This window comes from Siniperca chuatsi, linkage group LG4, assembly GCF_020085105.1.
Source record: "Siniperca chuatsi isolate FFG_IHB_CAS linkage group LG4, ASM2008510v1, whole genome shotgun sequence".
NCBI classification, from domain to species: domain Eukaryota; kingdom Metazoa; phylum Chordata; class Actinopteri; order Centrarchiformes; family Sinipercidae; genus Siniperca; species Siniperca chuatsi.
Window position 1 is genome coordinate 25186341 of NC_058045.1, and position 23124 is coordinate 25209464.

The 23124-nt window shown below is 39.0% G+C and overlaps 1 protein-coding gene across 2 annotated transcripts in view; it reads right to left on the reverse strand.

Moving 5' to 3' along the window:
- Window positions 1–1303: 1303 nt before the first annotated feature.
- The window catches only part of galnt18a (UDP-N-acetyl-alpha-D-galactosamine:polypeptide N-acetylgalactosaminyltransferase 18a), a 163054-nt gene continuing 141233 nt past the window's right edge, over window positions 1304–23124 (reverse strand). The window contains exons 10-11 of one of the 2 annotated variants that reach the window (XM_044193845.1): window positions 18116–18283; window positions 1304–5831 (exon numbers count right to left, since the gene is read on the reverse strand). In XM_044193845.1, coding sequence (XP_044049780.1) covers window positions 5685–5831; window positions 18116–18283 — 315 coding nt within the window. In that variant the 3' untranslated portion in view covers window positions 1304–5684. The remainder of the gene's footprint in view (window positions 5832–18115; window positions 18284–23124) is intronic. The other variant, XM_044193846.1, reaches the window with a different exon arrangement.

Below are 23124 nucleotides of genomic sequence, written 5' to 3' on the forward strand. Positions count from 1 at the left end.
GCCAGTGGGAGAGTAAACAGCAGCATTACTGGGACTGATGTTAGCGGTGCTCAGAGTGCCATCTCATACATGTTTCATGATGCCAAACTCCAAGTTGAGCAGAGACGCAGACACTCAGGAAAATGCCTGTACTCCTATTAAGCAACCTGCATCTTTGAAGCTAATATAAAATTTAGTAGATGCAGGCACATAACTCTGTTAGGAGACAGGTTGAATGAGACGTCAATCATTTTAGATTTCATGTTGATTACATGCACTGTACAATATTTTTTCTCTTCACCTGCTTAAACGGAAGAGTTACTTCCTGACTTGTGAGATGGTCTATGGGACTACAAGGTGGTTGTAGGAGAAATGTCATTTATTTCTTTTACAAACAAGAGGATGATACAATTATCAAGTATTTTTGTATAGTTGCGATTTTAATTTACACATGTATGAGTTATCAAACATCAAAATGAATGAAGTAATTGCTTTCATTCCGTTTCCACTGCAGTTGAAAATAGTTAAAGGCATTGACCAAAAATGCTGAAATCCGTCAAAGTTTTCAAATCATCATGATAAAAGTTTTTCAAATCATCATGATAAAAAGTCTGATGACAGAATGCATGAGTAATAATAATAATCCAATAATGTGATATATAACCCTTCAAGAAACCAATTTTCTTACTTTCATTTTTGATACTTTCAAGCTGCACTCATCAATATGTTTATATGAACAATAGATCAACTGACGTGAATCATCACCGGACGCTGCAGTCCCCCTCAGCTCTAAGGAGCGTGTTAGCGTCTTTCAGCTCAGGATTGGTTTTACGTCAGCAGCTTTACTGTTTTGGTTGAGTCTCACAGCTCTCATCAAGCTCAATTCCAGTGGCAGCAGGCAGCTCCGATTAACCCACTGTGCACTACCTGCTGAGTACTAAACAGCAGGCACACAAATAGCTGGTGAAGAAAGACGGACATGTATCAGCTTAAGAATGCTAATATTGCATCATAGTGTCTCCTGGATGTGTAAATTGGCAACTGTTGTTACACATTCACCATATAACTTGAAGGTGATAAGACGTCAGTATTGTGTTTACTGGTTACTGTATTGTGGTATTGCTACTTTTACTTACATAGAGAATGCGATTACTTCTTCCATGATAGGCCTTTAATTTGCAACACTACATGTCTGTAAGACAGTTGCTAATCCACTAGAAGAGGACAGATGGACAGATATATTTTAGTGTGCCACACCAACACCCGCAGTGTCAAATGTGTTGAATATTCATTGTTAGCAGAGGTGAAAAGAGGACAGGACAAGTTTAGCCATTATCATTTTTTACTGTTGGTACTTATAAATATCCAGTTTAAATACACTAATAAAATAGCCTGGACATTTTCATGACTTGATATATTAACTGCTTCCCAAAAATTGAGATACTTTTAAAATTTCAGGATCTACAAACCTGAGCCACAAAAACAACAGAAGGTCAACAGAAGGTCTGGTAACAGATGCTACACAGTAGCCGTTAGAAGACATACAGTTCCACAAGTTACCACTGCGTTAGCACTCTGTTATTGGTACCTCAGTGGGCTGTGATTGAAAAAACTTTTGAATACATAATAGCCAGATTAATAATGAATAGGTTCATCCTGTTTTTGTGTTGAATTATTGATAAAGACTGTTGCAGGCTGGGGCTTTGAATAATTGGGAGATTAATTGCAAAGCAGTTATATTTAATTAAAAGCTTTATGACAGTGTGTAACTTTTGGAGATCTGTAAATGTAGAGCAAATGGTTTAGCAGTAGTATATGCAAATGTCAAATCAGCAAAAGCATAATTCCCATACATAAAACATACATCCAGACACTCCAATACCTCAGTCACAAATGCCCAGTCTGTATGGCGTTATATCTGTGCAAGCAATGGGACTTTAAGCACAGAAATATATGCATGCACATAAACTACATTTTGTGGAGAAATTATCAAATAAAGAAATTATTCTTTTTATGGTAATAATTTCTCTACAAAATATATTTTTCGTGCTAAATTTTTTCCATTACATGCTCAGAAACGAGGCACATATTTAACTCCATGAGTGAGACCCACATACATGTCTCTAATATTGATTAATTACATGTCTTTGCTTGCACATAAATTATATTTTGTGAAGAAATTATCATGTGAAGATATTCTTTGTGAGATAATTTCTCTCCAAAATATATTTGTCTGTGCTAAAATTGTCCCATTATGCGCACAGAATTGATTAAACTCCATAAGTAAGACCCACATACATGTCTCTAATATTGACTTTTTTTTAATTACATGTCTTTGGGTGCAACATTTCTTGATGATGAACTAATGAGGAGAAGAAGGTACACTTCTTTGCTAGCGCACGTTTCTGCATGCTCCCCGTGGTTAGCTGTACATTTGAGATGCGTAGAAATGACTGCTCACAATCTCCTTTGTTGAATTCTTCCCGGGTGAATACCCATGATTCAGAGCTTTAAGGGGACAAAGCATTTATAGAACAAAACAAATAATAGGGCACACACACATTCACACACATACACACACCAGTGTATTTACTGGTTTGAGTACGCAGCAGCAGAATTGTAAAGGAAAACATCGCTCCTTGGATGCTCGTCCACTGTCAGATACCATCCATCTGTTATGGATGATATAACGTCCATCTGTTGTGTTCAATCCATTCTTTTTATGTTACTCATCATCTGATTCTAATTCAGTAGTGATGTCCTACATTTCCCAGAATACCGTTTAACAACCCATACAGATGGGGCTTGACATTGTTGCAGCTGTGTAGGTGGAGAATGTAATGACAACCTGGGCCCCATTTCAGGGGCCGCGTCCTAAGAAGACGTATCCGTGGGAGGACTGAAGGCTAGTGGGCTGTACCCGCACCTCCTCCTGAAATGATAGAGGATTCATCTCAGTGCCACTGCGAGGTCTTCCCCCAAACTATCGGTGCATTCTGGCTGTCCTCAACGTCTCAAAAAGTCAGAAATTAGTTTACCACCAAAAAGTTGCAGTCAGACAACGAAGCAGTAAAAAACAGTGGTAAACTCAGCCAATTTCCATGATACTAGAGTTTATGAGTTGTGATGCTTAAAGTATAATTTGGTTTATTACAACCTGGGCCTTGTATTCGTAATTTTGGCCAATGTTTTTGTCCGTTGTACAAACATTTTACTCACTGAAGTCATTGCTGAGAGCTGGGAACATGACATGGCGTCATTGCCATAAAGAAGCCTGTCGGGCAGGAAACCTGAGTGGTCCAATGATGAGAGAGGTTATAAACAAACTGTGATGGCCTTTGCCGTTAGCATTGTATGTGTTATGTTTTAATTTTGTGTCTTTTAATCCTTGTCCAACTTCATCGGATAAGACAAAAGAATCTCCCCTTTCAGTATGGTAGGTCAAATCTGAACCAGGAAGTCGATCTGTTAACTGTGATAGATGTTTACAACCAGATATATTAAAATGAAGAGATACCATGTTCCAAGATGGAAGCTCTGGCTGAGCTGGCAAACTTCGTGCTGGCTTCCTATACACATGAATGGCCGCTACGCCAATCGTTTCACCACCCAGTCCTCCCTAGATTACAACCCACAGTTTGCCTTCATTTTCTCATCCAAATAAGTCTGACTAACCTGGGTGTTTGATTATCTGACTGCTCATGTTTAGCAGTATCGCTGTGTTCCAGTTATTTGTCACCAGTTAACTTGGTTAGTGCAATGTTACTATAACTGATAGAAATTATGGCCACAACTACAAAAACAAGACCCGAGTTGTAATAAACCAGAATTATCCTTTAAATTTACTGGCAAACAATATATTCAGTTAATGTATCAACATAACTTTAACATTAACTTAAATTATAATGTGTGCAAGTCATTGGAGCATTCTACATGTAGTGATGAACAACATGTTCAGGCTGCTGACAAGGACAAACATCAGTGTTTACGCCTGGTGTTAATTGTTAGACTTTGCAATGGCTTTTTCGTAGCTTCTTTGTTAACATGACTTAGTTACGTGATCGTTATCCATCGATGTAGCAAAGTGAGTGCGGTGATTAAGGCAAAGGAATGATGCATTTCTTAGCTGAGGTGATGGACGGGGTCAGCCTTAGGTCTTGAAATTCAAAAGGAGGACTTTGAAGGAGGAGACCCCTGAAATAGGACAGTGAATATCTGTTAAAGCTCCTTGCACACCCACGCAGGTTATTTTGCCCGATTAGACATCTTCTCAGAACTGTGTGGAAGTATACAGGCTGTGTTAAATTGACATCTTCTTGGGTCAGTTTTAATATACCTGTTATGGCAGGACAACTACAGCTTTGATTCTTTTGAATATATAGCGTTTGGTAAACTCAACGTGAAACATTTAAACATAAAACCTTTAAATTGGCCAAAATAACTAAAAACCCCAGTGTGGCTTGAGTATTCTAGGGTGGATTTCTCCTTTAACTTCTTATTTGTCATATCAGAACGTGAGATTTGATGTAGCAGCTTTCACATCGCTGACCCTCTGCTCTGAGATCACCTGTTTGAGAGCTCTTTGTCTGGTTTCATTGGACTGATGTACTTGCCTTGAAATCAGACCTGGGCAGGGCTTCTTGAGGTGTGTGTCATCTTCTCCAACCCCAACAGTTTCCACACCACTTTCCTTCTTTCACCTAGGTCTGCTTAAGATATATTAATGCTGCATGAGCCAGAGTCGTGTTACGTGCTGGTGTTACAGGAGCTAGGAAGTCTACAATCTTCTTTTCCGGATGAATCTCCTGCTCTGTCTCTTAACCCACATATATGGCTCCTTCCAGCATGATCGCCGGCTCTGCTTCCGATCAAATTAATTCCAAAGCACGCACTTCAGAGGGATAGAGTTATTCGGTGGTTATTCTCCATTGCACTTTCTCACTTTGTTGTGATGCAGAGGGAGTCTACAGCATCTGTCTTGCCTCCACTCAGAGTCAAGTAGCGTGTAACGGTAATAACTCAAAACCTGCCCCCTCCACATCATTTGTATAACAATCTGCCAGTTTGTTTTGTAAAATTGCTAGATGTTTCTGGAACACGTGCAGTCGCTCACCTTGCATTTCTCCCCCTGCACACACAGATATTGAAACCATGCTCACTCAGTTTGTTATGCTGATTGTGCGATGAGACTGAGGGAGTACAGGCCCTATCTTAAACTGCGGATGGGGATGCAAAATACATCGCAGGCCTGCTCCTGCAATAACCAGAGTGCTTACATGATTTCACGAGCCTGTCCCTTGGAACAAGCGGCTATATTTCTCATTTGGATTGCAGAGTGGGAAGTTTTAAGAGCCCCGGCTCCATCTGTGAGCGTCTCTTCTCTCAGGTCACTGGTATAAAACAGTTATTAGGTTACTGATGGTCCGTGTCTGATTGAAGCACATCTTTTCCTGTGCAGACTCTCGTTAAAAATAGTTCTGGTATTGAAGCTCATTTTTTGGACACTTAGTTCGCTGCTTAGGTCAGCATGTTGGTCCATTTCTAACTAGACTCAAATTTTTTTTTATGTGCACCAGAACTTTGTAGCGGTCAATCTTGGGTCTGGGTCGGTTTGAAGCGCGGGAGTTCCTCGCACGAACTTCCTCGCTTACTAGATTAGTCCGTCACAACAAAGGTGTTCTGGTAGCTGACGGGTGTCAGTGTGTTCACTGTGGCAGGACAGTCAGTATGTTAGTGATGGTCCATTTCTGATCCGTGCAGTCCTGAATGGCCAGCTGGAAAGGGAACGCTGACTGTCGGCTCTCCACCAGCTCCAGACAACGCTGAGACTCCATGTTCTGGATGGAGCCACCCTAAAGGGAAAGAGAGAGCGAGGTGAGTGAGATTTACAGTATGCAAACAGTACTGCACAAGGTGGCGCTGTTATAGAAAAATAATGGATGAGACAAGAATGCCGCTCCATTTGATGTTGTGTTCCATCTGCCAAATTATTATTTTCAGATATTGAGACACATCTGAGTGCATTATTGCATTTATACCACGGCCACTGAAAATGCTGGCTTCTGGATTCTTGTTTGCAGTTCTAAATGAATGCGCCAAATTTAAACTGTAGGTAAAGACAGCAACAGCGAGGCTTTGCTAAGGACGGGTTATTTATGTAACCATCAAAGAGCTTCTCAGTGAGAACCACGCAAATTTAATTTAAAATGTGTTTGATATTTGGGTGAATTTGTGAGGAAAGAGGACTTTCATAGAGGACCTAAATAATGTTGGCCATGGTGAAGCTGAGGAAAATATATTTTATGATATCTCAAAGCAGAATTAGTTATGAGTATATTTGAGTTGGAGAATCTTGAGGGATTGCTATGACCTGCAAGGCGATGGTCATGTGACAGACTGAGAAAGAAGACATCAGTAGGCTACTTTTTGGTAGCATTGCTAGTTTATCTACTTGTACAGTATGAAGGGAATCATTGAGAAAGTGCATAACATAAATGTAAAATTATTACAACTCTCTACTGCAAAGGGAATAAGGTAGTTTAAAGTTACGTAATCAACCTGCTATGTTTCTCTACTCTATTTAGTTTTGACAAAGCAGTACGTTATCACTTAAAAGGATCCCTTCAATATAGCTAACTTTCCAAATGATCATAGAATTTTTGTTTGAATTCTTTAATCTGTCGTCCAGCAAGGGTTAGGCTTAGATTCTGATCTTTTATAAAAAGAAGAACAAGAGGAAGAGCGACTCCCTACCCTTTTTTTCTAACCTATAGTGGTTGAAGTTCTTGGTTCAGTAGAGGTCAGTAAAACAATGTTTTTCCGCACGGTGGTAACTGTAAATGCTTTCCCAAACAGAGTTTATGTTTGAGGTGTCCTACACAAACAGCCTACACAAACACAGCTTTAGACCTTGGGAAATAGAAAAACCTCAGTTCAATTAAAACACTATTGGCTACAGAACCCTAACACAAAATGTAGACAAACACAAAAAAACATCAACTTATATAAAGAATAAATGAATACATCTAAATACAGCCACACAGAAAAGTATGTTGGAACAGACTACATATTAAGTGCACTACATCAAACACCAGATATACAGTTTCAACAGACGTTGCCAGCCCGTCAGTATTCTCATGGTTTAACAGCCAATAACCTTTTTAACTAAAGTTTGAGTCTCTGGATCTTTTACAGCATGCATCCTACCAGCTGCTGGAGGTATGCTGTAAAAATGATGAGCCAGTTTACAGCAAAGCTGCACAGACATATCATCTGTCAGCCATGGCAGAATGGACTTTCCAGGTCCTACTTCTCACTCATCAAATAGATGCAGGCTCTTAAAAATCACATTTTGATGCTGTGTTCTTTTACATAATCCGTCTTTGTTTTCTGGAACATCTGGGTAAAATACATAACTTTAGTGATTGGATCTGAACAGCTCAACAGAGTTGAGCGAACCCTTTCACACAGAAGTAGTCATGTGATCCAGTGTAAATAGAAAAATATTGATTATAGCATCTTTGAGGTTCTGTGGTGCCAAGAATTGGAATATGTTACCTTTTCACATTAAAGTAATATGAAACCACCACATCCTTAAAAAGAATGACAAATTATGGCTTCTCAGGAACTTGAAACTGTAAATTTATCATTCTAGTTATAACTTGTGTGTAATTTATTATATACATGATTTGATGTTTTAGTTTGAGTGATTTTACTGATGATGATTAGACCTGAAACAATTAGTCTTATAATCGATTCATTGTTGTTTCAAGCTAAAATGTCAAACATCCACTGGTTCCAGCTTATCCAATGTAATGTAACGTTTGCTGCTTTTGTCTATTTTATATCATATTAAATTGAATGTATTTGGGTTCTGCACTGTTGGTCAGTTAAAATGTCAACATGGGCTCTGGGAAATTATAATGGACATTATATATATATAGTAGAATTAATTTGCATAGCCTTACGTCAGGAGAGACCCCGATTAGATGTGTTATTGTTCCCTGACGACTACCTAATGGAACGTTCCCGTTAATCATCACACTCCATAAATTATCTGAACAACATTCGCCGGCCTCACATCTCTAATATTACTCTCACATCACAGCAAATTCTTTGCGTTTCTCTTCGTTTTCTTGAGTTTACTTTATAACATTGGCGAGGCAGAACATACCGGAAAAGAAACTGTTTGTAGAGCCTTAAGCAAAGTGTCCCTTGCACTTAAACGCCTTCTGCACATTTTAGTAGTGTTCCCTGGGCACAAGGACCATCAAAGAGGAATTCCACAGGATTGCAGGTGAAGTTAATGGCGATACTTTAAATTATACTCTGTTAATGACATTCTGCTGCGACCTCCGACTGGGATGAGTAATTATCCTTTATTTTGCATGGTTTCCCAATGTGATAGGCTGCATCGATGGCACACATCAACATCAAGTTAATGACGGAGACTATGTGAATAGGAAGTCTTTCCACAGCATTAACGTGCAGGTACACTGACTACTGTCTTACAATAACAAAGACTATACATCACAATATACTGCAACTAATATCTCTCAGTCTCTGCGCTGTCAAGATCACATGCGATGCAGCACACATGATGTTGAAGCCAAGTGGCCCGGCTCTGTGCATGACTCACGAATGTATCGTGAGCAACAGATTTGCACATGGTAAGTCAAGTTTTGTCCAAATATCAGTCCCTTGTCTCCCACTTTTAACATACACAAAATGTATTCACTAATTACAGGAGAGTTTGATGGCCACCTGCTTGGTGACAGAGGGTACCCATGCCAGCCTTCTCTGTTGACCCTTTACCCTGACCCTGACCTCAACAGCGTTTCAGTATGGCCCACTGCAGGACTAGAGCCCAGGTTGAGATGACAATAGGCATGCTCAAAGCCCACGTAGACTCAGGGTAACCCCAGAGAGGGTATGTGACATTATTGTGCCGTGTGTTGTTAATTTAAGAAAGAAAATTAAAAGACAAGTGTGGTAAAATGTTAAATTAATAGACTACTGCATTCAAACTTACGCACTAACTACGGCAGCAATTTTCTCCCACGCCAACTCTCTCTCCTTTGCTATGGATAAGCACGTATTAAAACTTCTAATTCCAGTGTGGTGAAGTATGACAACCTCTTTTTCTCGCTGGTTGCCATGGTGAATCATAGTATCAGAGCTCCATTGATGATGGCTTTTTATAGTCCTGACGCATGTGCTTAACTCAGAGTGAACATACTCAGAGTTGATTGAACTAACTCAGATCAGCTGTTGTGGAACCGAAAACTAAGCTTCCCATCTCAGGGTTCATCAGCAGTTCAGGGTTTGTTGAACCTGCTCTCTGGAATAGACCCCTGGACTCCTGCATCTTTTATGAACCACAACAGAAATAAGTATTGGACATTATTGTCTCACATTTTTGCAGTCGATGTGTGATTTAATGTCGTCCTTCTCATAAGTCAAATAAACTAGACCAAACTAAAAACTGACCCATGAAGCCCTTGTCTGTGCATCCCTACTGGACAAGTTACATACAACATGTTCATGGTTATGTCCTATTAGCAATGATCATGTAACATATATATAGAGATTGTTTTTGGTAACATTGTAAATTTACAAAGAAGCGAATATTTCTCTTGGTCTTTTATTATACACTGGGTATTGTATTATTTCATTCATGGGTATTTAGATTTTTTGGCAATACTGCTGATCTGATATTTGTGCCAATAAAGCAGATTGAAGTAAATTGAGAGAGACGCAGGTGCAGGAATGCAAAATATGTGCGTGACTGTGTGCGTTTGTGTGTACATCTTAGTTTCTTGAACAATAGCCTGGCACCCAAAGTAGGTCCTTAGTTATATGGCAAGAACAGTAATATGTTTTAATGAGCCTGAGCTCTGGGAGAGAGGAGACTAAACACATTTGTGTCAAACTCGCTGTGTGCGTTAGGAAGGTTGCTTTGCTTTAAAATCAATATGCTTTACATCTCCCACAAAAACACACCCACAGAGGAATGACCGTCAGTAGAGGCCTGACAGGAGAACTGAGTGTACCACATTGTTGTAGTGTTTCTAAACACACTGAATATTGCTGCTAACTCTACATTCTCTATGAGAATGGTTGATTACACTACAAATACAATAAAAAAGCAGACCTGTGAACAGTAACATAGTCACACTCTCCTTGAGGCTTCCAGCTCTCTGAGGAGATATCGATTCTCTCAGCTTGCCAGTCTGTGTGTACAGCTGCCTCTGCACTGAGCAGTTTGCCCACATGTGTGGGTGTGATCACTTGATAGAACAAAGTGTCCACACTCACACATACAGCATATACACACATGTACATTCTCTCGCACACACTCACAGAGAAAGGGACAGAAAGGAGAGGGAATCTATCTGAGATTCACATATTGGATTTACAACAGTTAACCTCTATTTACATTGATCCCGGGCTAATCAGTGAATTACTAGACCACGCCGTGTTAGGAACTGAGTTAAATCTGATTTGATTTCTAATGATCGGCCAGTTGAACCGCGTTTACAAAGTTCAAGTCTTTATAAAGAGCACTTTCATGTGAGGCAGGTAGAATATGATGCCTCTCAAAATCCAATCAGCAAGTAAATTATCTTTTTTAGAGATGTATGAGGGAGCCTCTTTAACAAGAAATGAAAAACATAGATCTAATGAGAGTTTCAACAACTGAAATTGCCTGTTTATTATCCGTAAAAATTGACTGTATTGTGGTCTGTTCCATATTGTTAACGATTACTATTGTTTTAGCATTTGCCTCTTTATATTTTACGTCTTCTTCGTCTGCATCTGGGGACAAAATACTTTGTCAGACATCACATTAGCTAATGGGGTTTCTAAAACACAATCAGGCAAATTATTTTGCTGCAGACATTTCTGACAGCAACTGTTTCTCAAAAAGTGCTTATTTGAGTAAGAAACTTCATCAATGAGTGACAGAATCACCCTGTTAGAGGTGAAGTTGAGATCCTGGACAAACATTAGGAAGTTGACAATTACATCAACTTGGTAATATGGGGTTCTAGTTATTCACCATTTAGATAATACTTAAATAAGCCCCAATTATCATTAGTCATCTGAGGCCAGACGTTAAAGCTGCACTAATCAATATTTTACATTTACAATGGATGAAATAACTACGTGTAATGTGAAAGGTGTGGCTTGTAGTCACAAACCCACAAAGAACCACCCAACTCTGCAGTTCCCCTCAGCTCCATGGAGCCTTTTAGTGTCTTTCAACTCATTGTTTGGTTTTACGGCCTGCAACTTTACTGTTTTGGTTCAGTCTCACAGCTCTCATCATCTAGAAGCAGGAGGCAGCTGTCAAAAAGCTCTGACGAACCCAACTGTAAACTCCTAACATTTTATCAATATTGTGTTTACAGCTTGTTGCGCTGCTCTCAAGTAGCCAAAACAATCAACTGATGCAGGTATAAGTCTGATCTCAAGACCAGAGGTCCGGTTTACACACTTTGATTAACTATTTGCTATTGTAATGTCAGTTACAGTGTATCTACACACCTTCAAATCACTTGTTTATATATCTCCTGAGATATATATCTCCTTATAATGTAAAGCTTTTTATGTGTTCCTGAATAAGCAGGGTGTCGCTTCTTCTGCAACAATGAAGTTAAAAGGATTGCCTTGTGTGATGATTTGCGGGGAGGGGCGTCTCTCCTACCTCTGTGTGTGTGTGTGTGTGTGTCTGCTTGCCTCTGTTGCTCTCTGTTTAGACACAACTGACAAATATGTAGAATAAGTACGTAATTTAAAAAAAACAAAATCACAAACAGCAGTGATACTATTTCTAATAAATATAGTGGATGGGCAGATTTTGATATTTCATCGTGTGGGTGGAGAGGGGCAGGAAAATCAAAAGGGCTTGCAAGAATGGGATGCATATTTCATCATTTATCAAAATCAGATCATTTATATCATATATATAATTTATATAGTTTATAATGGGTGCCAAAAGGAAGCGGGTTGCACTTCACAGTGCTTCCGCCTCCTGTGTGTCCCCGGCGTTAAAGAACAGTGTGGACCAGACTTTATGTCTATTGTAAAAGCTATGTGAGAAGATACATGCATTCCATGCATATCAGCTTAAGGCCATTGCCTTAATGTCCTTATTTTACTGCATTGCACAAAATACACTAATCCTCCACAATTTTTGCTTTTAGAAGCAGCACGACTTCTGCAGTACTGAGTTTGACATTTTCAACTTTTACACTGCCTGCTGCAGTGGGCTGCTAAGGGGACATTATAGTAGGAGGGACTCACAGTGGACTTCGCTGATGGCTCTTACTGTATATGGTACAGTAGAAGTACTTAAGATCCATTAAAGTAATCACAATAATCTTTCTTACCTCCTCCACTGAAAACTAGTCAATTTGCTTTCTCTAAGTGTACGACCTCCTGAGTGACTTCCAACAAGGGTACTTAAAAGTCTGTGCTCTACCTCTTGGCTTCCCTGAGGAGCACAGCTTAGACTAAGTGTACAGAAGCTGACTTAGAGCATATACAAGCACACACAAATTCTTGTTCACGCAATCTTTTACACATGCACACATACACATATACACACAGACAAATATTTGGCATTTGTCCAGCACCTTGTCCTCAGTTCAGCAGTGAGCCCGTCTGTCATTCTGCTGAGTGCAGAGTTGGATCACACTATTGATTCCCTGCTATTAAGGCGGGAACACTAGTTAATCAGTCGGTCAGACAGCCAGTCAGCCAGAAAGCCATCAGACAGTCAGTAAGACGGTTGGCCGGCAAGTCAGGCAATCTGTCAGCCAGATGCTCAATCACCAAGTCGTTCACCTGGAAGGATGTGGTGAGTAAAAGAACTGCACAGAGACAAAGAGCATAGAAGACTGGAGCAGAAAGCATGAAGTGCTTGTGCAGATATGATTCATGTAAAAGCTAAACTTGAAGTTTTCACGCTGAAATACACGATTTTATCTTTACACAAGTGGGACTGCAACAGTGAAGCACCTCCGCTCCCTAATAACTGAGGCGTCATTGATTCCCTTTATTTACCATAATTAAATTCTGAATGAATAATATAACATATAATTCTCCATCTATAGATAATAACAAAACTACAAATCAAAACACAGCCCCTGAGTTGGGGTCCAAATAAAAAGTTTTTTTCCTTGAAGAAAATTATAGGTATATTTATTTTTAAGACACATAATAAAGTGTTGGAGCCAGGATTATTAGGGAGGGGCTCAAATGTGCCCTTTAGTACTTTCCTAAGAGATCACTGCTTGATTGGAGAAGGATATGAACTACACTGTGAGAACTATACATAAAGTACACCCCTCTGTTTTATCAGGGCTTAACTGTGCCACTGGCCAACATTTTATTTAGTACACAGACACCTTGACTACTGCACCGGTCCCTGTTAGCTGGCATAGATAGCGACAACGAAAGAAATATACCTCAGAGTCTTCACTATTTTGTCATTGTTGAGGAGGGGCCACAGAACTCGGCTTGACTGACCTTTCTACTCCAAGGAGATGCATACAAGCTAGTTTTCAGGTGAAGTTCATCTTTACGCAAGTGTCCATATATGTGACACTTGCATGCGATATCTATTGTGATGACTTTTCAGTTATGCTAACTAATGTCATGGCTTGTCTACACAATTCCACAGAGGTTTTTTGGCGACCTTCTTCTTCTTCTACAGTATTTTAATACAGCTGTATACACAGGCCGAGTAATGTGTTCCTCATGCTTTACACTTCACCCTAACCCGAACCCTAGGCATACGGTATTTTTACGCTTCAAGTCTATTTTTTTCAGTTTTACACGTGTAACCACAGTTATTGTGTATTGGGCTTTGAGCACTGCCAAAGTGCAGTAATACTGTGCCTGAACGCATCCTGTGTAGATACAGATGGAAGACTGAAGCTGCTGCTGCTCTGATAACGTGCTGCTTTCATTAAACAGCCTGTGCAGACATTGTGTGAGTTAACCACTACATAATTAAAACACAGGCTTGCTGATAGTAGGATGTTGTTGACAAGAGCACCTTTGCAGCTTCTACTTCACTTTCACAAGGCATTGGAGTGGTGCAGGAATTTCAACCTTCATTTAATTATAACAAATGTAACTACATTTGTTGAATTGTTCCCACCCACATTTAAGCCAAACGTACTGTTTGTACCACTGTATACAGTCTATATAATTGTACGTGGCCTCTGGGATCGTATGTATTCATTGATCCCCTCCTACCTACTGTAAATATTTTTCTCCATAGATTTTTTTATTGACCTTAAAGATGACATGTATTATACCCATGAATTATGTAGTCTGTGCACTGTATTCAGCTGCAAAATGCCTCTTGGCAAGGTAATTGGTACACTTTAAGAAATATGAGGTTGGAAAATATGAGACTTATTCTGCAGAGAATGCAGTTCTAAGATATTAAACTTCAAAGATTTAACAAACCAGATGGCAAAACAGTTATGTACCTTCTAAATATTTAAACACAAAAGGTTCTTTCATATAACACTACACACACAGAAAGTAATATTTACAGTTCACAAATATGTCAATAACTTCAATTTGATAGCAAAGTCAGACACAACCTTCCAATTAAAAGTTTCCAAAATGTTATTGACTTAAGCCACAGCTGTGTGTGCAGAGTGTAAAAAAAACATGAGCTGGTATTTGCAGTGTTCACAATCTCTTAGAAAGTAGCAGCTCGTCTGGGAGCAGTTATAAATTACTGATTATAATGAATTGAACATGATCCAACAACAGTGAAACTACACTGAGAGCTCTCATAAATAGGGTGGTTTCACTAGCATCTATCCTGTACTACGAATACATGATTATCAACATGATACATGGAAAAAACAGTAACATACAACACCAGAGAAGTGCATAAATAATGCAAGCTACATCAAATAACTATGGCCGTTATTTTCAGTGCTTGGATACAGTGTTTGGATTTGTACAGTTATTTGTGATCGATACTAAGAAATGCTGTTTCTCTTGATGTCTCAACTTTGATCGCATCTGCAAGCAAACCATTCTCGCTCAGCAAGCTCTGTGAGTACGCATGCTCTTTGCACTTGTGTTGTGTTCTGTAGTGAATCTAATGAACAGTGCCGATGTGCTCAGCGTTTGCGAAATGAAACTTGAGGTAGGTGGTTCATCTTTCCAGCAAGGGACAGATAAATGCAGACCAACAAAATAAAAAGGTGATGTAAGAAAATCCACTAATGTCAGAAAACACTACCTGCTCTCGGGCAGATTTTTGTGAGGCAATTTTTTCCTTCCCTGGCTTTCCTTCTTCCACTCTCCTTCTCTCTTTCTCTCTATTGATGGCCGTTCCCTTAGGGTCAAGCTCAGTTCAATATTGTAAAAGATCTACTTATCAATAATTCACAAATACTGACTGCCTACTTCACATGAAACGCTCTTCCTCTGTCTCTACTTCTCTTGTTCGCTTCACTTCTTTCCAGCACTGCCTCTCTCTGACGCGTCCCTTTTTTTTATACTCCTTTGTTGTTCTTTCCTTTTATTCTCTCACCCTGCCTTTCTCTGGCCCTCATCTCTTTCTTCCCTCTGTCTTCTTCTGCCTGTATCTCTACACCTTTCTTCTTTGTCTGTCTCCACCTGTATGTTTCTTCTTTCTGCTCCTTCCTCTCTCATCTCTCATCTCTCTCCATCTGTGTGTCAGCTCCTCAACATACACTCTTCATGGCCTTTCTACACTAACATCTAAAATGCTATATAAATATAGATGCATACATAAACACAAAATACAAACACACATATCTGCAGTTAGTTAGCCAACAAGAAATCTCTATTTGTAATCATTTCTGCTGCTTTAGACTGGAATCTTATTGTTTTTTTACTGAGTCACATTATTGATTTTGTCTGTGGATAATTTCAGTTGCTTGGTTAGCTAACCATCGTGTCTGGTTTGCGAACCATCACTGTCTTGTTGTAGGCTAACAGTGTCAGCCCCTCTGGGCACTGCCTCTGTATTTCTGCTGCTATGATTGGAATAATTACAACTAGTTCTTTGGCATTAAATTACTTTTGAAACCATCCATATAATTAAATTTGAAATATAACCATAATTGTTAGGTCAATGCAAAGGCTAATCTGCATTAGTGTCCACCCTGTTAAAGGCCAGTAACAAAGTTGATGATAAGAGGGTTGACGGTTGGCGTGAAAATTACTATACTAATACTAATACTAATACTCATGTAGTGAAGCACATGGTAAGACAATGCATGTACTGTTGTGTGTTTGATCTGACCGCTGTTCATGTTTGCTTAGGCTGCTAGCATCTCGATTGGCATAAATTACATTGCATATGATACCTCTACAATGGCTAGCATAAATCAGTGGATGTGCCTGAGAGTCATTAGTGATGTTAACAGTGTGAGTAAAAACTACAAAAAGTAAAATAGAGTGTACGTACTGTAAAACTGAAGTTAAAGCTGCACTAATTCAAATTCTTTATATTAGCAGTTGATCTAATTATTATGTGTAATGTGAAAGAGAATTATCACCCAACTCTGCAGTCCCCCTCAGCTCTTGTTTTGAGCTTGTTCTGCTGTCCCTGAGTGGCAAAAATAATCAATTGATGCAGCTTTAAAAAAATACTACATGCATCATCACTATGGCTTTTGCTGAAAGATTTGTTTTCATTGAGGCGTATTTACAATTTAACCTTTTACATCAATAGGGATGCACTGATCCCACTTTTTCTTTCTTGATACCAGTTCTGACACCTAAAGTCAGAGTTCTGGCTGATAGCGAGCACAGATCTGATACTAGTGCTATCACTTATGTGATAGTGATTGGGATTATTCCCCTGTTCATAAGAATTCACGAGACTGTAACTACACATTGCTTTTTAAGTGGAGATGTTTATATACAAACTAGCTTTTTAGACATGCAAATTGTTCTAAAAGCTTTAAAATGTTTAAATGCTGCAATTGTATAATGATAGGAATTAAGAAGTTGATCACTTTTGGCTATATCTACCCAGCTTTTAATAAGGGTGGTATTGGTGCAGATACTGATTTGGTGTATCACTGGTGATGGATAGAAAAAGAGAAGAAACAACAGTATAGAATGATCCAGGGTTCAACCCTATGCTGCCATTTGGTATGCACACTCTATCGACTCAGTAACTTTAGCTTTTAATCTTAAAAGTTTGACCTGAGAAATGGGATCAAATGTTCAACATTTATTTGACTTCTCCAACAAACTTTTTACGAAGAAAATGGGCTTCTCTTTTCAAAACCCTATGGGGATGTGCCTAATGGGTTTCATCTCTCTGACTTCTGACATAACTTAGAAGTGAGATTTCTGATTCTGGCCTATGCTAATTAGAGGCAGAAAGTGTGCCCAGTAGCTGCAGATACTGAGGAAACTGGAGAGTTGAAGGGATGGTAAGGTATTGTTCTCTGAGGACACTGGACGATGGGGTAGAGAGAGAGGAAGGATCTGAATGATAGTTAAGTAAGCCTCTTATTCAGTCTGATGTCTGGCACAAAAACATCACACACGCACACAAGCGTACAAATGCACACACACAAACCAGAGATGCCTAGGGCACGAATACAGTAGTGTCTTCTTTAAACTAATTATCCAACTCCCTCTACTTATCTGTCACATTTTAAGACAACATTAAAAGTGTGAAGATTAAAAATAAGACAGAGGGTTGTTAAAAGTCAGAAACTGTGGATGTGTGAAAGCTCATTATCCAACCAAAGTAGATGTGCTTTTAAAAGGCCTATTGCATAAAATAGCAAAAGAATGATCCATGCTCTAACAAAACCAGAAGAGTTGCCTTTTAGAGTCTGAAACAAAGTGGAGAGGAAGAAGAACAAATCCCACTCAGTTGAATTGAAAAAAAAGCTCTAAAACCATGGAGCTTTGGTCCAGCAGACAAGAAACATCAGGAAGTTACAGCTACATACAGAATACCAATTAGCAAACCAATAAGATAAAAGGTGCATCTAAGCAGACCTGAAATGGGTAAAACATGCCCACAGCATGGAGGGTCTGGCTGCAAAGACTGCATTGTACACATACAACTGTGGTCCTTTGTTTGAGTGTGGATTACCTGAGTGAACGTCCAGGTGAGCTTCATGTGTTTGGTAGCTGCGTAGCTGCACTCCAGCAGCCTGGGTCTGCTGTTCACGTCCACCAGACACTTGTTGTCGTCATCGTCGATCGTCGGACTCAGCACTCCCAGGTGAAGCTGCTGAGAGCTGGTGTAGTAGACATTCTGCTGGAAAACAGAAACACGGACTAAGAAGGGAGGACTTTCCAAATGTGTTTGATGAAGGCCTTCAAGAGCCTCTGGGTACTACACATACTGTATTGTATGTTTGCAGCGTATCCATCACTGTAGCTGCACTATTATTATATACCTCAAACTTCAGACATACCTCAGTCTACTTTCATATATGTAGTTCATACAGTGATTTTTCATTTTCCATTCGTATTTTATATATCTATGCTTGTAATTAGTAACATTTGTAACATTGTGATAGAGATCATATCATAATTTTCCATTCCATTTAAAAGGTGCATAGAGCCTGCCAAGGTTGGTGTGTACATGTGGGATATCTATAGTTAAGTAGTTATTGGATCATGTACTGTTACAAGATTTGCATGAGCCAAACGATGCCTGAACAGTAGAGCTTTATAGATGACAGTGTTACATCATATAGAGAAAGTCTAGAATGTATTTTCGTGACTCAGCATATGCCTACAACATGACTGAGAAGTGATATTTGGAAAGGACCAAAGTAAGAGCTAGGATTTGAGTAGAACCAGAGGGATACAAAACTGTGTTGTCAGCATAATAGACATTAAAGTGAGACTATGTAAATTATGCAAGTGGTAATAACAGGATAACGGCACATTGTATTTCCATTAATTACCACTGGAGGAAACCAACAAACATGTCTCCAGGTGAGGTACAGTGTTTACTTCTTGTTTTACTTGAGATAAAGCCAATGAAATGTTTATCTATGACATGCTGTAGTGTATGTAACAGTAACACAGAGTAATTAAGTATGCAAACTTATTCAGTAGAGTCAGTTACAGAGCAATTTCTGTCTAAAGTTTGCTAACATTACCTAACATTAGCTACATAAAAGCTACATAAACATTAGCTATTGGTCATACAATACCAAGTAAGGCTATACCTGCTAAACCCCTGAGTGTAGTGAGTTGAGCAATGGTGTGTTTTATTGTTTATGAATTCAACTCTTCATTTGTAAGAGAAAGAATGTGCTATTTATTTTTTCAAACATTACATTAGTTAAATACTGAATATACAGAACCAAAACTGAGACAACAGATACTTCTGCATTTTATAATAATGCACCTTTGCAAATGCCAAGCTGTAGCCTGTAATCACAGACAGTTTGGTCATTAGCAGCAGGGAGTACTGTAAGTAGGCAAATTTTTGAATGTTAAATGTATTTTTTTACCTCACCTGCAAAATTTGCCAGGTCTCTAAACAACATTCTCTCTTTAATGTTGCGAGAAATAAATAGACCACATGCAACTGATCTAATTAAGAAGAAAAACAGAGAGGAAGAAAGAAAAAGAGGAGGAAATAATCAGTGGCAAGTGATGAAGGAGGGTGAAGAGAGAAGAGAGGTCAGGGAAGGAAAAGTAGATTGTGGCTAAATATTAGCTGAGGAAATTTTGCATATACCTCAAAAAAACAAAAAACAAAACACAAGGACATGGTAATGAATGCAAATGTTGGCCCAGTTTTGAAGTCTGCAAAATGTCTACCAAGGTAAATCAAACACACCTTATGTAGTTAAAAAATTCAAAACATAAAGTGAAACATGCATTTCCCCGAGTCTGACAGAACAGCAGAAGATGAAACAAAGAATCACAGACAACCTGACATGAGTAAAGCAAATGAGAAGGATCAAGGTCGAAGTGAAATCCAAACACGCAGAAAAAGTTGAGAACAAGGCGTAACAAAAGAAACAGCGCTGCTCAGAACACTGTACGGCTGTGTGCTCAGACTCTGTAAGTGTGTGTGTTTCCAGAGGAGTGTGTGGAAGATAATTGATGAGAATGATGACCGTCTTGCTGGAACAGGACATGTCTTGATAGGAGCCATTATCATACTGTGAACTAGCCACAGAGCTTTTAAGCTACTGTTTAAAAAACACCCGGAGGCAGACAACAGCACAGATTGATGTGTGCATGCGCGTGCATATGTGTATGAGTGTGTTGAGTGTGTGCGAATACTTGTGAGGATTGGTTTCTCTGTGCATGTGCACTAATAAGAGCGATTAAACTTGCATCTGTCAATAGATTGATGCTCAGTTGCCAACAGAGGGCTTAATGCTATCTCCTCTCCTGTCACGGCTTCTTAAAACCTCTAATAGAAGGATTAGCACAGTGCTGTGTTAGACAGATAGCAATCTCTCCTGACAGATGTACACATTAACAAGCATGGACAGAAGAAAGCCTGTAAGCTAGGCTGATTTTCTGGTGTTTAAAGTCTACCTTTAGCGGATGACATTTCGATCTGAGCAAAATCTTTGTGAAGTCAAACAAAAAAACTTGCTGTTTAGTGATCAAATCTGTCAAGTGCTATATGATATATTTTCGATATAAAATAACGCTGGACTTCAACACAGGAGGCCACTGTTTGTGTCCCGTTTCCTACCGACAGTCAACGGTTTCTTTTAACCAAGGCTGCGGCCGTTCCTTGACCGCAATCAAGTGTTTATTATTGTAACCATGATGACGAAGGTTCCCTAACCTGAACGAAGTAGTTATTTGAACCCAAACCATAATTTCCCCCTGCACTTAACCAAGTAATTTTGGTGCGTAAACCTAAGAAAACCGTAACCATAGCATTGTAAGATCAGAAAACAATTTAATTTGCAATTGAAATTTGAAATGGCAATGTTGTTCTGTCGATGGTGGCGTCAGATCAGAAAACGCATGGACCAACAACGTATTTTGTTGTTTAATTTGGAGAACAAAAACATTAGGAATCACCCTTTTGGAGACTATAAATATCCAGCACATTTCATGTCAGTCTGGCCTGTAGCTGTTAAGATATCTTGTTCCAAGCAAAGTGTTAAATGGATGGAAAGAATAACCAAAAATAATTGAATACTCAACTGTGGAAGGCAAAGAAATATTTAGATATCTTTTAAATAAGTGATTAACGATTTATGTTCTTTTAATAAAATTATTTTGTTCTTTTAATTATCTTTTTAAAATAAAATAATATCACTAAGTTAATACTGTTCTATTATCTTGATCTTGATATACTATAGTTATTGTACAAGAGGCGGTAAAAAGTTATCAAACGAGTCAAAAATATGATTGAATACATCAATAAAATGGAGTGAAAAAGAAAAAGAAAGCGTTATACTTTTCCTTTTACTTCAGTGTTCTCAGTCCTGTCATTGCTCTACTCAGTATTTATCACAGATGTTACACAAAACCCTGGACCAGCTGTTGGGACACACACCTTCCAAAAAGTTTAACTTTTGTCTCGTCAGTCCACAGAGTATTTTCCTAAACGTCTTGGGGATCATCAAGATGTTTTCTGGCAAAAATGAGATGAGCCTTAATGTTCTATTTGCTAAGCAGTGGTTTTCCTCTTGGAACTCTGTCATGCAGACCATTTTTGCCCAGTCTCTTTCTTATGGTGGAGTCATGAACACTGATCTTAACTGAGGCAAGTGAGGCCTGCAGTTCTTTGGATATTGTTGTGGGGTCTTTTGTGACCTCTTGGATAAGTCGTTGCTGCGCTCTTGGGGTAATTTTGGTCAGCCGGCCACTCCTGGGAAGGTTCACCACTGTTCCATGTTTTCGCGATTCGTGGATAATGGCTTTCACTGTGGTTTGCTGGAGTCCCAAAGCTTTAGAAATGGCTTTATAACCTTTTCCAGACTGATAGATCTCAATTACTTTCTTGCTCATTTGTTCCTGAATTTCTTTGGATCTCGGCATGATGTCTAGCTTTTGAAGATCTTTTGGTCTGCTTCACTTTGTCAGGCAGGTCCTATTTAAGTGATTTCTTGATTGAGAGCAGGTGTGGCAGTAATCAGGCCTGGGTGTGGCTAGAGAAATTGAACTCAGGTGTGATAAACCACAGTTAAGTTATGTTCTAACAGGTGGGGCAATCACTTTTTCACACAGGGCCATGTAGGTTTGGATTTTGCTTTCCCTTAATAATAACAACCTTCATTTGAAAACTGCATTTTGTGTTTACTTGTGTTATCTTTGACTAATATTTAAATTTGTTTGATGATCTGAAACATTTAAGTGTGACAAACATGCAAAAAAATAAGAAATCAGGAAGGGGGCAAACACTTCTTTCACACCACTGTATGTTTGTAACTCATCTAATGAATTGTGAGAATCAACATTAGATAGATAGGTACAGTTAACTTTTGAAATATAAAAGTCATCATTTATAAAAAGTTCACTGCAAAGCTTTCTGAACTGACATTCCAAAGATAATGACAACAGACAGACCCACTTGTTTGCTACCTGGACGTCTTTTTTTCAGCATGAAAATGACCATACGCTCTTACTGATGCTCCTGGTGAGCTTATTACTGACAGCTAGAGATGCAGTTAGACGTGCTAATCATGGTGTTTTCCTCAGCCATCTGCTTTGGTGGCGAGAAGACAACACAAACAAACACACACACACAGCACACAACAGCTGCAAAGTTGTCTCAGTACATAATGAAGAGGTTCATTCAGATGAGTGGAACAGAAAGAGGTAGAGGAGGAGAGTTTAAGAGAGAGAGCAAACAATGAGGTTAGAAAAGCTGTTATTTATAGATACAGATAATGAACTGACTTAAAAAAAAACTTCCTTGTTCCTATTACTGTGCAGCTCACACACACATACACACAAAGAGAGAGAGAGAGCTCTTTACGGTATTGTACACTGATCAGATTGGTCCCCAGTTTTAATAGGCTTACAGACACAGTCATTTTGAAAATGGATTACTTCAGTGTAATGACAACCATTTCAATATCTCCATTTTATAACCACCTTTAATGACCCAAAAAATGTACCGCAGACTCTTCTATATTCTACTGCTTGTGGTGC